This window comes from Arachis duranensis, chromosome 5 (assembly GCF_000817695.3).
Source record: "Arachis duranensis cultivar V14167 chromosome 5, aradu.V14167.gnm2.J7QH, whole genome shotgun sequence".
Classification (NCBI taxonomy): Eukaryota; Viridiplantae; Streptophyta; class Magnoliopsida; order Fabales; family Fabaceae; genus Arachis; species Arachis duranensis.
Genome location: NC_029776.3, coordinates 5,121,356 through 5,136,074, shown reverse-complemented (window position 1 = coordinate 5,136,074; position 14,719 = coordinate 5,121,356). Strand labels below are relative to the sequence as shown.

Here is a 14,719-nt window from a genome sequence, read left to right as displayed (position 1 = left end):
CTTCTGATGAATTTCTTTGCACTCCCTGTCCTCTTGATCTTCTCCCAAATCGTGCAAATTACATATATGTACGAGGTATCTTTGATATGTTTCTTGCCTTAAGATGCCTAAATCTATGCTATCTCTTAAATTTCTAGGATAATCATTTTTTATTGCAGGGGGAGTCACTCAGAAAGATTGTCCCTATAGATGTATATCAGACAAGTACAGAATGCCGAATTGCTACACACCTCTAGAGGAACTTATTTATACTTTTGGGGGTCCCTGGCCATTTTCAGTAATGTTATCATTGGTTTTGTTGCTGCTGGCTCTGCTACTAAGCACCTTAAGAATCAAGTTGATTGGTTCTGGTTCATATCCTAGTTCAAGTTCAATAGACCATAATCATCACCGTTTTCCGTATCTTCTTTCTCTTTCTGAGGTACTATTCTGTGCGTGGTGCTAGAGCTGAAGAGACTCAAAGTCATGTGCACAGAATGTACTTCATGGGTCCTAATACTTTCAGAGAACCTTGGCATCTTCCTTATTCACCTCCCCATGCTATAATTGAAATTGTGTAAGAGAAGCTACATATTCATTTGTCATGGATTCTTTATAACATATTGCTCTGTATGCGGGTTGTATGAATGAATTCCAAATCACTTGTAGAGTTGTATTTTTGCTAGTGTATGAACATTTTTCTTGCATTTTTTTTCTTGTCATCAACCAAACACTTAATTCTAATTTTTTGTTCGAATTGTAGATCTTCAGTAAATACCTTTTTATTTAGGTCGAGGTTATTGTATTTCTGGAGTTCTGATATTTTACCATGAAAAACTTCTTGTATGAAATATTTTATATAGATTAAAAAGGTCTATGTACAGGAGACACTCCTGACTACAAATTCTGTATCAAACATTTTTTATATAAGGAGAAGATAAAGAAGAACCCTAGTTTGAAAAGCTTATATTACATAAACATTTAGTCTTGTATCATATTATAAAATGTCATAATTATGATTTAAATTAAGATTTAACCTAACTGGTATGCAGGTATGAAGATGCATTTAATAGATTTATTGATGAGATCAACTCTGTTGCTGCATATGATTGGTGGGAGGGATCAGTGCACAGCATACTTTCAGTTATTGCATATCCTTGTGCTTGGTCCTGGAAACATTGGCGGCGAAGAGTAAAAATTAGTCGCCTTCAGGAATATGTGAAATCTGAATATGATCATGCATGCCTACGCTCCTGTCGATCACGAGCTTTGTACAAAGGGATGAAGGTTTGATTTGCACTCTAGCACAGTATTTAACATCATGGAATAATTTATGTGAAGTTCCTGTTTAGTGGCTTTTATTACTGTTACAATTTTTCGCATCGAGAAGACACAAAATAGACAGATCCAAGAATGCAGAAGCCCTTAAGTCCTAAACATATCAAATTAGGAAGTTTTATGTGGAAAATATCCAATTGTAATAAATTATCTGGGTGTTCATATGTGGAGTCCATGACAATAAGGGGTGAGAGGAAATAGAAAGGATTCAGGGGTTAGATTGATGATCACTTTGATGTTGTGAACATTGCCCGTGGAATTTGTGTTGGGGCTTTGGTGGGTTTTAGTGTATATTGAAGGAATAATCTAGTAGGTTTTTGACGAGGTGAATCATTTAGAGTAACATAGAACTATAGAAGTAATAGGTACTGTTGTATATAGCTAACCCTTCATATAGCTATATCATGAGAATTCAGGTGATGTTCTCTCAAGCTTACCATATTGCATTGTCTCCCTTATTTTCTCACAAAAGTAAAACAATATTATTTATATATAACAATGTTATCCATGTATATATGTTAATGTAATAAATCTGAATCTTTAATGTGTAACTCATCTATTTTCATGAATAACTAACTGTATTGGAATCTATGACCTTCCAGTTGTGGGCTTCAAATTTCCATCCTTATTAATGTCTTTAAGAAACCATTGATGCAGGTTGGGGGAACACCAGATTTAATGGTTGCATACATTGATTTTTTCCTTGGTGGTGATGAGAAGAGATTAGATATTGTATCAATTATACAAAAGAGATTTCCCATGTGCATAATTTTTGGTGGGGATGGAAGCTACATGGCACCTTATAATCTTCACAACGATACACTATTGACCAACCTCCTTGGCCAGGTGTCTAAAGTTGAATCTTACTGTTTCAGTTTTTTATTTACCTCTACGTGTAACTGATATATGAATCTCACATTTTATAATCACAGCATGTCCCAGCAACTGTTTGGAATCGCTTGGTAGCTGGCCTGAATGCTCAGTTACGGACAGTGAGGCAAGGGTCAATTCGTACTGCACTAGGTCCTGTTATTGATTGGATAAATAGCCATGCAAACCCCCAACTTGAGTTCCATGGAGTTAAAATTGAGCTAGGATGGTTCCAAGCAACTGCTTCTGGTTACTATCAGCTGGGTATTGTTGTCGCAGTAGGTGATTATTCCCTACATGATTTGCACCAGTCTGATACCTGGGTTGGTTCTGATGAAGCTATAAGGTAATTTATGATCTGAAGTTAATGCTGTATGCAGCCCTTATTTTTCTACTCAATCCTATTAACATCACCGGATGAATTATTTAGTTTGGTGCTATGAGTTATTAGTAGTAAATGCCAACTGTAAATAATGGTGCTTACTCAAAGGAAGATGGGAAATTTTACTGTTCAAAACCATAAAGCTTATATTGTTAATCAGTCATCACCATTGTCATTTCGTCAGTGATAGAAATGAGAGTTTAGATAATGCTTGTGTTTAGGAATATGACCTGATAACATTAGATGGATAAGAAAGGTGCTAAGTGGTTATTCTCAAGTGTAGCACAACAGTTTGGAATCTTATGGTGCATTATCCTTTTATGGTATCAATGGGTGTTTAGAGTTGATCCTTGGCTCCCATGCTAATTTAAATTGATATTTGAGTTCAACACAATGTCTGTGTGCTTATGCTCTGTCAATGTTTCAAAACTGTTCAACTCTCTCGGCAGAAGGCATTTCGGGGATGCAAAAAGCGTTGATATCTTTTTTCTTTAAGCTTTTATAGTTGCGTCATTTCTTGACAATGTTCTAGTTAGTTTGGTACTGCGAGTATTAATGGTTTGCCTTTAGATACTAGATGTTTATTAGCTAGAAAGGATTCTTATTTGGATACTCGTGGCAGGAAAAATGTGGCTCATGGAAAGAATCTGATGCAACTGCAGCATAGTTGGCCCTACATCAGCAATTCATTATCTCTTAAAAGGATAACTGGAGGAATTAATGGGGGCCTAATAAATGATGCTACCTTGAGATCATTAGACTTCAAAAGGGACTTCCTATTCCCACTTTCTTTGCTGTTGTGCAACACTAGACCTGTTGGTCGTCAGGTAGTTAAATTTTTTGGCATTTCATCTCACTGTTCAGCTATAAATTGAATGTTATCTAATGCTCAGTATCTCTATCAGGACACTGTGCAGCTGCTGATCTCTTTGATGCTTTTAGCAGATCTTTCTGTCACTCTCCTCATGTTGCTTCAGTTCTACTGGATTTCTCTTGCAGCTTTTCTTTCTGTTTTGTTAATCCTTCCATTGTCTCTACTTTCTCCATTCCCTGCTGGTTTGAATGCTTTATTCAGCAAGGAACCTAGAAGAGCTTCACTTTCTAGAGTATATGCACTATGGAATGCCACTTCTCTGTCCAATATTGTAAGTTCTTTCTTTGTACAATTCAGCCAACTGTCTATTGCATGTGTATAAGTGAACAGCAGCAAGCAAGCTTCACTTGTAAACAAAACCTCTAATCAATCTAATGTAATGATCTTCCCCCTCAACTTGGGACAAAATAAATAAATAAAAAGGAAACTGAGAATAAGGAAGAAAACAGCAGTGGCCCATAAAAATGGGAAGAAAATGATATTGCCAAGCCAAGGTGGCAAGGTCGAATGGCCACTACATGATAGGTGGAGGGGAAGACAGTTGTAAAATTCTAGAAATTGAATTCTTAGCCTTTCAAGATATAATATTCATGTGCAACCATTTAGAAATATTTCCTGCTTTCATCTAACGTGTGTGTGTGTGTGTCTGTGTGCAGGGAGTTGCTTTTGTTTGTTGCCTTGTTCATTATGCATTATCTCACTTCCAGCACCCTGATGAGGCAAATACACGGAATACTAAGAGGTAAGGGTGCCAACTTCTTAATGGCACCATTTGATCTTATTCAACATTGACATGTATTACAAACAACCTATATTTTATTTTTATCTAAATTACCTCTGGCAGTACAATAAATAGCCAACCCTAAAGAATAATAGCATCTTCTAATCCGTGTTTACAGTAACTCATATTTGAACATGATGGCTGGTTTGAGTCTGTTAATCTTTGAACTGTTTCTTTGTAGGAAGCCTTGGAATGATTTTGTGTGTGAAATATATCACGTGTTATCTATTATAATTATTTTCTATTTTCTATATGTTGAAGCTGTATGCAAACTAGAATATCACACATATACACATAGAAGAGTGATGTTGTAAATCATATATGTCCATAATGAATAATCATTTAACATAAAAAGACTAGAGTTCTGGAAAACAAGGATGCTATTTCAAAATTTATATAGGTTCCAATGAATAACATGTTATATTAGATAAAGCATAATCCTGAGATAAAGCTTTAGGCACTGGCATGACGACCAATGATCACTAAACCTTATGGCAGTACTGATGTAAGCATGGTCTGAGTAAATTGGTGCCATCTTCATTTGTCCATTATAGACATTTCAACATAGAGCAATATTTGAGATGCCAAATTCCCAAGGTCTCATCCACGGTAATTTGGGTCTGTAGCTTCTATCTATCTCTTTCCAGTAGCCCACCACTTGCCAATAACTGCTGGATGCCCCTCATAATTTTTTGTTCATGGAGTTTTGAGTGATCACAAATAAGGCACTGGCTTTGTGATGAAAAAAGAAAAACTTAAATAAAACCATTTATTTACTCCTCTGAGAAACTGCTTTTAGATGGGCTTTTTGCTTTGCTTCTAGTAAATTTTATGTTGGTCCTTGTTTTCAAGTTTGATGGATTGTCTTGCAGGGAAGATGATAAATGCTGGCTTTTGCCGGTCATCCTTTTTCTGTTCAAGTCAATACAAGCTCGCTTTGTCAATTGGCACATAGCAAATACAGAAATCCAAGATTTTTCTCTCTTTTGTCCGGATCCAGATGCTTTCTGGGCTCATGAACCTGGTTTATGACAGCAAATAGGAGGAAAGAAGCATTAGAATGTGAACATGGATGTTAAGCTTTTTGACAAACCCATTGGTTGAGAAGGAGGCTTGTTTCGTTGTGGTTCTGAGCCGTGCTGTGTAAATACATTCAGAGATATGTACAGGAGAATCAATCAAGTACAGTTCTGTAGCTTTGCTTCATTGTAAAAAACCAGAGAGTACAACAAAGGCACGTAGGATTCCCCACATTGGCTGCTTTTTCCGAGGTTAATACTGAAGATCTCAGTTTCTTCATTGTAAATTTCGGTGGTTTTAATTTTTTATTTCTTTTCTTCCTGCAAATTTTGCCATTAAATGCCATAGAAGCATATAAAGTGGTTCTCTTTCTCATACCCCAGGGAAGAAACTCTAACCTTTCTTTTGTCTACCATTTTTGTCGTTCTTTACCTTTTTTTCTAAAACCAGTTTTCTTCCCATTTCCTGGTGTTTTTATACGGAATAGTATAGTATGAAGGATCACAGTGATTGGATAGCATTTCCTATTAAGCCTGACATCCTAACGTGCACTGAGGTTGCGGATGTGATAAAAGCTCCCTTTTCCTATATATTGAAGGTTTTGAATCATCATGTTTTTAAGTTTTAACATCTCAGCATTATGAAAATAGAGCCGCTCCCATTCAAAAGAACAATACGGGAAGCAGTTGACGAACGCAATTACGTCTCACATGAAGACATTTTTGAGTTGCCATCATTTGACTATTCTTGTGCAAACTAAAGTCGAATAATATAGATTCCGAACCAAAAAAAATTGACCATATAGATGAATGCTTTCTCTATCTTTCAATTTAAGAAAATAATTTCTATAAATCATAGTGAGAAATTGAGGATATCGTATATTAGCCATTTTCATAGTTTATTTGATTTCTGTAACACGTAGGTCCCATTCTAGTTATACATAAAAGCGACAATAGAACCATCTGACTCAGAGAGAGAATACAGAAGTGCTCCATTGGTTGGTGAAAAAACTGAATAGATTATGCACAATAAAAATTACATTGATACAACAAAATTTACAGAATAAAGTGGGAATAAAAAGGGAGTAGGTTAACTGCGAGTCGAACGCAGAAAAGAAAAATGTACTTACAAGTTACAAAAGAGCACCGACAGTAAATGGGGTCGGTCTCTGTAATATGCAGCTCTTTTCCAAGCCGTGTCTTACTCAAGTTTTGCTCAAACACGATCACCGTCCACCGTAATAGATTTAAATGAGCGGTCTCCAATGCCGCAATATTAACGACAATGCATATAGATCATGGTGGGACCAAATGGTTGAATGTAGGACGTGCTAGTCAAGGTCTTAAGGATAATACTGTCACAATTTTGAGTGTTGCCTCCAAGGGCACCCGCCCTCAAAAGCTTGCTCTAACACATCTTCCATTCGCTTTGCAAGATGTATCTGTTTAGAAAGTTCAGAAAGGAAACTATGAATGATTCATTTCAGTGATATGGAAGTCATTAAGGACCTCGTGAAGCAAGATAGTTGAATACAAAAATATGCACATGGCCTATGCTATCTGAGAATGTATTCAAGTCCAAAAAGGAGAAAATTTTTTAACACCAAATACGTGTATATATATACCTTAATACTAGTTACTCTTTCTGTCCACTATTAAGTGTCAGATTGGATACACGGATTTTGACACCAACTATAAAATTGCCCAGACTTGCTGAACAAAAATGTAGAAACAAACTTACCTCCAAGTTGTTCAGCACCGAGGATGGTACTTCAGCCAAGTCCTTCAAGTTCTTCTCAGGTAGGATGACTCTCCTAATACCATACCGATGTGCAGCTAATATCTGTGAAAAAATTAAGGAATCACTAATAATAAAATTTTGTAGCATTAAAGATGAACGCAGAATAAATCACGTATTTGCACCTACCGCTATACATTACCAGTAACATCTTTCATAAAGTTTACACTTGTCAATAGGACACAAGTAAATGTACCTTATCCTTGATACCACCAACAGGTAGTACGAGACCCCTTAATGTCATTTCCCCTGTCATAGCAGTATCTGATCTCATTCTTTTCTGGCTGAAAAGAGATACCAATGCTGTGACCAAAGTCACACCAGCTGAAGGCCCGTCTTTAGGTACAGCACCAGCAGGAAAATGTATATGTACATCGCGGCCCTCCAACAGATTAATGCCTTCTGTGGCAGCCAGCCTAAGATCAGCTGCTCTTGTTCTTACCTATAAATAAATCCTTAATAATCAATGAAACAAGTAGTGAACCTTAAATTATGACATGTATAATAATAGTGAAGTGGCACTTGGTGTTAACAGGTGCATCATGCATACTGGAATTGACTTGACCAAAATTCAGTCTAACAGATTGAAGAAAATGTTATTCCTAACTGTTGGAGGAACAATTCAATGCTTTCAAGAATTTTTGTTAGTAACACACTTAATCCTTAGGTTTCAACCTACGGTTCAACTTCTGTTTCAAGAATAAGGGTAGCTTGGATCTCACTTTAAATTGCTAAGTCATGGAGATTCCTATAACAGTTAAGAGCCAATTCTCTTACAGACCTATCTGGTTATGTAAAGGCTTATGAATATATGAAGCATGAAACATATTATTTGAGAAAATTTAGGAGGAACAAACACATTCATGAGAAAAGTGAGCTAAAAATCAATTAGACATAGACAATTACCCATGTTAAAGCAATCTGAGCAGATTCTTTGATGACATCACCAAGTTGTCCAGTCAGGTGCAATTCACCCTTTCCCACCATTGCTGTAGCCTCCACAAACTGAACTTCTCCACCAAAACTAGTCCAAACTAGCCCCACAGATACCCCAGGGGTTGCCACACGTTGTTCGGCCTCTCTTCCATCAAACTTTGGAGGCTGCAATTGATGACATCAGCATATTAGGCGCAACACACCTTTAAGCATATTACATATATAAGATCCCTTTCAAGAGGACATCACATACAAAGCTCCCGTTCACGTAATATATTAGAGCCACACTCTAAAAATGCAGTACAACATAGTACCACATTTAGAGAAGCAAACAAATCATATGCCAAAAATGTAGGGACTTAAATTCATTTCATTTACCCCAAGCACTTTTTCAAGCATGGCTTCATCAACAACCAACGGAGAGGTGATCCTGAATGTGTTTGAAATGTCTTGATTGTTGACACCCATTGGTATAACTTCCATTTCAACTTCAGCACCATCAACAAGTCTGTTTTCCAGAAGTGGTGTAGCTAGTCCCTCCATCCCTTTGTTTAGTGGGACAAACTGTTCTTGCTCTGCTACTCTTACAGCAGCAGCACGAGCAAGGGAAGCGAGATTCCTTTCCAAATTTCGTACACCAGCTTCCCTAGTATATCTATGAATAACAAGCTTGACCATCCCCTTCATTAAAATAATGCTGATCAGCATCCTATATAACAAAATTGCTTTCATAGATAAACTGTATAGAGTATCTCTTTACAACTATGCAGCATATTTTTGTTAGCTCCACTGTGTTTAGTAGACAATGTGAAAGCAAAGAATGCAGCCCCTTGGGACTACTAAAGATATACTTCCAGTGCTCAATTAAGAAAATGTATGATGACATTAAAAAATATAGCTAAGTTTCCACTATTATGCACACTTGGGAAGGACTGATTGAATGGACACAATAATATTATTTTGGATTTTGAACATCATATAACCATTTAAACCCAAGTGAAGTGTCAGGTCTCATTTTTCTTCGGAACATGGTAAAAGAAAATTTATTTGTTTGATGGTTTTTATTTCTTTCTTTTCTTCTTTCTTTTTTTGATGGCACTGAAAATATATGTACTTCCAGTGAATGAGAACCATTTTTCTCACTGTTTCAAAAATTTCATTTACGTCAAAACATACCTCTGGAATTTGAAGAAATTCAGAACTCAACCCATGCTGTTCCAAAACTCTAGGAATCAAATGCCGCATGGCTATGCTTAGCTTTTCCTCAGCTGTATATCCAGGAAGCTCAATGACCTCCATCCTGTCAAGGAGAGGTGGTGGAATCGGCTGTGCCCTATTTGCTGTAGCCACAAATATTACCTTGGAAAGATCAAATGGAACATTCAAATAGCTATCTCACTTAAGGAACAACCTTGGATTATTTATATATTTACTTGCATTGTGCAATAAAAGATAGTTATGACAACAGAAATTAACTTGTTCTCGGGATATAAAAGACTAATATAATAATTCCCATACAAAATTGCTGAATCATCCTTGATGAATTGAATTTCACAGCTGATACAAAATAAAAAAAAACCGGGCTATTTTTCTTATAATCAATTACAAAAATAATTTTAATCTTGCAGATTTTTTTTCCAGTAATGGTGGAAATGGAAAGATAGAAAAAAAATTTAACCCAATCTGGAAATGGATAACTGATACTGCATCATTTAAAACTAAGAAGAAAACTCTGAAACCATTCTCCACCAGAGAAAGATTTTCTACATGAATTGGCAAAACTTACTACTAAGAGAGGGAAGATATAATGAAGATTATAGGATACTGATCATTGAATGTTTTATTTTGTTCTGGATCAAGAACTTCTAGCAATGCTGAAGCTGGATCTCCACGAATATCAGAACCAGTCTTGTCAATTTCGTCGAGCAGCATGACAGGATTGCAGACAGCTACTCTCTAAAGGTCAGATGTCAAAAGCAGTATGAGATTCCTAAGGGGAAAAAGCAATTATAGTATTTGATAAATTCTATCTATTTTGGCCCAATTTTATACTTTAAAAGTGTATCTTATATGTGTACATGAAGAAAAATAAACACGCAGCTTTTTCAAAATAACCTCACATCATACGATCGCGAAAGGATAAATTAACTTAGCCACATGAAATCAAGTTGAAACTACTTCTTAAGCTCTCAATGAACATTTCCAAATTTATGTTTCTCTAATTATTTTGAATGAACTTCCAGTCTTAGTGGCCTCCCTCTCCTTAAAGAAAACATTTTCCAGGATTAAAGAGAAATACATAGAGGAGAGTCCAAAAAGCGAATGGCCAAAAGCATATAAGCTCTTGCAGGCATTCTGTGTATTATAAAACCTCTAGCCATCAATGGCTTCCTCCAAGCATTGCAAATACCATACAACACAAAACAGATACTATATTCAATATTCAAGTTGAATTGTGAACCTTTAGTCCATCTATGAGCCTCCCAGGCATGCTTCCAATGTATGTTCTCCTGTGTCCTCTAATATCAGCTTCATCCTTGACACCACCAAGGGAAATGCGCACAAATTTTCTGCCCAAAGCTGAAGCAATAGAAGATGCCAATGATGTTTTCCCAACACCTGGCGGTCCAACAAAGCACAATACAGGGCCCCTTGCATCTGGCTTAAGCTGCAATGTAAATATTTAAATCAGATATACATTATCCTGCACCGTGCAACAGAATACTAGCTATTTATAGGTGGGATGTAACAAAGCACCTTGCGAACAGCCAAGTACTCAATTATCCGTTGCTTGACCTTGACTAAACCATAATGATCTCTGTCCAGGCGCTCCTGTGCTGCTCTCAAGTCAAGTTCAATTTCTTTGCTGGCCTTCTGCCATGGCAGATCAGCAAGAAGTTCCAGATATGCCCGTGAACTGCTATACCCAGGTTGCTGGGGCTGCATTTTTTTAAGTCTCCTGAGGGATAACATCACATTAAAGTCAATTGACTTTCTACATAAAATTTTAAAATACTTGGACCATGGTGATCCTAGAGTTTTTTGAAATTGAAATTTATATTCTTTCCAGAGCTTCAAGGTCATCCTCATCATCATCATCATCACCAAGTTCCTCTTTTATAGCCCTCATCTAAAATATATATTACAAAAAGCATAGAGCAGTTCAATCAGATAAAAGCTCAAACAAGACTATAGAGACAAAAAATACTTCATTGTGACAACATCGACCAAAAGCAAAGACTTAAGTCCTTGGCAATAATATATCACCATTTGCATCAAATTGCTGCCAGAAGAAAGCAAACACGCCCAAGTCCTTGGGGGCAAAGCTATTCCGATATCATCTAAAAAACTACAGCTAGCAGCCTTAGAGGACAACAATCTTTTCATGTTATGCTTCTAAACGATAAGTCATTGCCTTAGTATAACGATTAACGAGCTTTGTTACATGTAACTCGTTTAATATATAATTTATATTTATTAACAAGTTACGGACTTATAGTATTGATATACTCTCTTTCTATCTCCCTATATTTCCACTTAATATTTTCTACAGAGAGGAATAAGTATATAATTTATAGAAATCCAAAAGGTACAAAAATCACCATTTGAGCAAACTATAAGACATGCTGATTGCCTAAACAACGTGATAATAGAGGCACTAAAAGTTTTCACAAACTGCCATTCACAGCCAGCTATAGCCTGTATCACTAGCTCCTACACATGAATAAATCTCTTACACCGTAGAAGTCATTGTCATTGGAAGCTTCTAGCTTGAAAGATTTAATTTAATTTAACTTTGTTATGGTATAAATCCCTTTCGGTATTTCACCTGTACCCTTGCATTTACCATGTATTTAGGATATGATGTGAGAAAGCTAACCTGTTGACGCAGAAGAAATTCCTTTTGAGATTTTGACAGTTGTCCTTCAACCTTTTGTGAAATTTTCTCTGCTACACGTATAGACTGTTGGCAATGAACAAAAGCCGAATGAAAGACAAACAATGGAAAATCAAATCCATATGAAGCATCATATATCCTGTAACTTACTTGTAAGTGCCTATCAACTAATTCAGTTGCTTTTGAAAGCCTCACTTTAGGATCAACTGAATCCAACATAGACAGTTGTTCTTCAAAGCTTATCTCAAAGCTAGCAACAAATATATCAGCCAACTTGTGAACTGGGACAGTCTCCAAAAGAACCTTTGTCCTTCCACCAGTTTTTTGTTTCTATAAACAAGCATACATATAAGCAAGTAATGCTAATCTGACATTGAAACAGAACAGGCACAGAATATCCTCGAGAGTACATAGCTAAGATACAATAGTCAAGTAACAAGTTATATTATTTACAAGCTATCCTAATCTAGATCCAGATATTCCATTTTATATATTCAAGAAATACTTTATGCAATCATGGATTAGAAATATATAATGATCTTAACTGAAAGCTAGAACTTTTCAAAGATCAATGCTAAACAGTCTTCCATGCTTTAGTCAATGTTGCCATTTATTATTGGATTACAAATTTCTACCTGCTCTAGAAGAGAAATAAGCTCCATGGCAGTCGCTTTAAATTGGCGAGACAGCATTATGAAATCAGGGTCTTGCTCCACCTGTTCCATCTCTACATTAGAAAATGGAGGCAACTCAGCTTCTTCAAAGATAATGAACCAAAGGAGTTATATTAATAATAATAATAATTCAAAGTTCTTTTTATTTTTCCCTTACAAATCAATATAGGTATAGGTAAGGGAAAACATAGAGAACATTAGGTGTTAGCTACAACAACTATATACTAAAAGAATAATCAAATTTTTAACCAATTCGCCATGACACATATAGCCTACCCATGCTAGCACTATCATATTTTCCAATACCAGTTACTTGTTCAATATTCAACATGCTTCAATGATCTATGTGTTCATAGTAAGAAAACAAAACCATAATTTAGAATGTTTACATCCAGTAGTGCAATTTTTCATGGTGATATCCTTGGGTGGAACATATTGTTACATGTATTTATCTTCTACATAATATTATAATTATAATTATTATCTGAATGCTAGTGATTTAAATGGCTACAAAGATGAAATGAGAAAAAGACACATCAAGAGAACAAAGTCTGAAAGTAATATCCTCAGCATAAAATATCCATTTAAAATATCCATTTCCTATGTAGTAGCTGATGTTAAGCGACGGGGAAGAATAGTTTACCAGTCTTAGTCATCTCAAGGGAGGAGATCCTTGCAGTATGGTATGTCCCTCTTGTGCTTAGTTCTTGGACGCTGAATCTGCACAAACCTTCAAGAACAACTATATACGTGACCCTCCCACTTGGTTTCTCCACTCCCCTTGACAAGTGTAATGCTCGAGCAGCTACCCCCCTGGAATTGAAGGTCTATTAAAACTCACCTCAATCTGAGGATTTAATTTCTCATAATTCCATGATATAAATTACTATTTTAGACCATACTAGTAACATGACCAAATTAAGGTACAAATATAAAATATGAACAATTAATTTAACAGAATAAAGTCAACAAACTTAATCAAAATCAATCAAATGAAAATATTTTACATATGGTCTGAATATATATGTTATATAGTAGAAACTCATTTGAGATATACCTGTTATGCCAATGAACAACATCATTCTGATTTTTTGCATCAAGTTTATGAGAATCAGATGAACCACCTTGAAGTTTTGAGCTTTGATCTAGAGAATCAAGACCTACGATTACAAGAGAAAGTAAACAAAACCATTATGACAATATGCTCCTTTTTCCTTTAAAAGAAATGGAAAAAAGAAAACTACTAAGCAATGTATCACCTTGAGACATAGTGGGACCCACTGGCTTAACTTCAGCAGCATCACGAACTGGCAAGATGCCAATCATCCCCTTCTCTTCTCGCTGCCAAAGCTCTTGTTCCACCAGCTTCACACTGCATATTCAATCAAGAACACATCCACATGCACGCCATATAGTGAAAAAGTTTAACTCGGAAACTATAACATATAGGCACAGGAAAACGCATTGCAGTAGTTAGCAGAGTCCATCCACAACACAATGGTTACATCAACTAAAAAGCGCGAGGGGAAACTCCGCACAAAGTTACCTAATGAAACAGACTAAGTAATGCAAAATCACAGAAAGGATTTTTGAGCTCGGAGAATCAAAATACGATTGAATCACATAAATTTCATTTTATTTTTCTCAGCGACCAAAGAAATGAATGTGAGGGAGCTGAAGTGGTAGAGGAACCAACCTGGTTGGAGAAGTGCAGCGGATTCTGATGATGGCGCCGGGAAGCAGCACCTTGTTCCTGAAAGGAAGGATTGCCAACCGGCTCGGAAGCTCCACCGATTCCGCCATGTTCGTTTCGTCTTCTGAGGAAAACAACTAAAAAAGGAGCGAAATAATTGAAAAAGCGAAAAGAGAAAAACTGAAAAGACGAATCGAATGAAAAGAAGAAACTTAAGAAAGGAGTGAAATGGGATGTGGCGTACGGTTGGGTTGTGTCAGAGCTGAGAAGTAAGGTATGTTTCGTTGGTTTGGTTTTTATTGGCTTAGGCGCTTAGCTTTCAGTGTGTGAGGAAGTCGCATCCAAATTTGGACCTTTAGTTTTTACTGTAATTTTGGCAGTGTGTGTGTTTATGAATGTGCTCAATTTTCAGGTCTATCCACAACACGTATGCCGTTTCGGGTAGTGGTATTGCTCTTTAATCTTATTGGTCTATTA

At 36.3% G+C, this 14,719-nt stretch overlaps 2 protein-coding genes across 2 annotated transcripts in view; one reads left to right on the top strand and one right to left on the bottom strand.

The window, feature by feature from the left end:
- LOC107487532 (uncharacterized) overlaps positions 1 to 5,853 on the top strand; it is a gene marked incomplete in the record, with an annotated part of 18,834 nt that extends 12,981 nt beyond the window's left edge. Inside the window, 10 exon segments of the mRNA XM_016108189.3 lie at positions 2 to 75; positions 159 to 430; positions 432 to 556; positions 1,032 to 1,266; positions 1,975 to 2,163; positions 2,250 to 2,533; positions 3,192 to 3,396; positions 3,475 to 3,714; positions 4,100 to 4,185; positions 5,097 to 5,853. Coding sequence (XP_015963675.1) covers positions 2 to 75; positions 159 to 430; positions 432 to 556; positions 1,032 to 1,266; positions 1,975 to 2,163; positions 2,250 to 2,533; positions 3,192 to 3,396; positions 3,475 to 3,714; positions 4,100 to 4,185; positions 5,097 to 5,256 — 1,870 coding nt within the window.
- A 389-nt stretch (positions 5,854 to 6,242) lies between these two features.
- On the bottom strand, positions 6,243 to 14,627 carry LOC107487531 (lon protease homolog 2, peroxisomal). Its single transcript, XM_052262329.1, is given in 17 exon segments — positions 6,243 to 6,685; positions 6,985 to 7,086; positions 7,238 to 7,483; positions 7,948 to 8,142; positions 8,356 to 8,658; positions 9,154 to 9,367; positions 9,803 to 9,933; positions 10,439 to 10,645; positions 10,735 to 10,968; positions 11,000 to 11,107; positions 11,858 to 11,941; positions 12,026 to 12,205; positions 12,511 to 12,602; positions 13,193 to 13,362; positions 13,607 to 13,709; positions 13,809 to 13,921; positions 14,246 to 14,627. Coding segments are annotated over 17 exon segments (2,673 nt in total). The 5' UTR covers positions 14,353 to 14,627; the 3' UTR covers positions 6,243 to 6,601.
- Between the last annotated feature and the right edge of the window lie 92 nt (positions 14,628 to 14,719).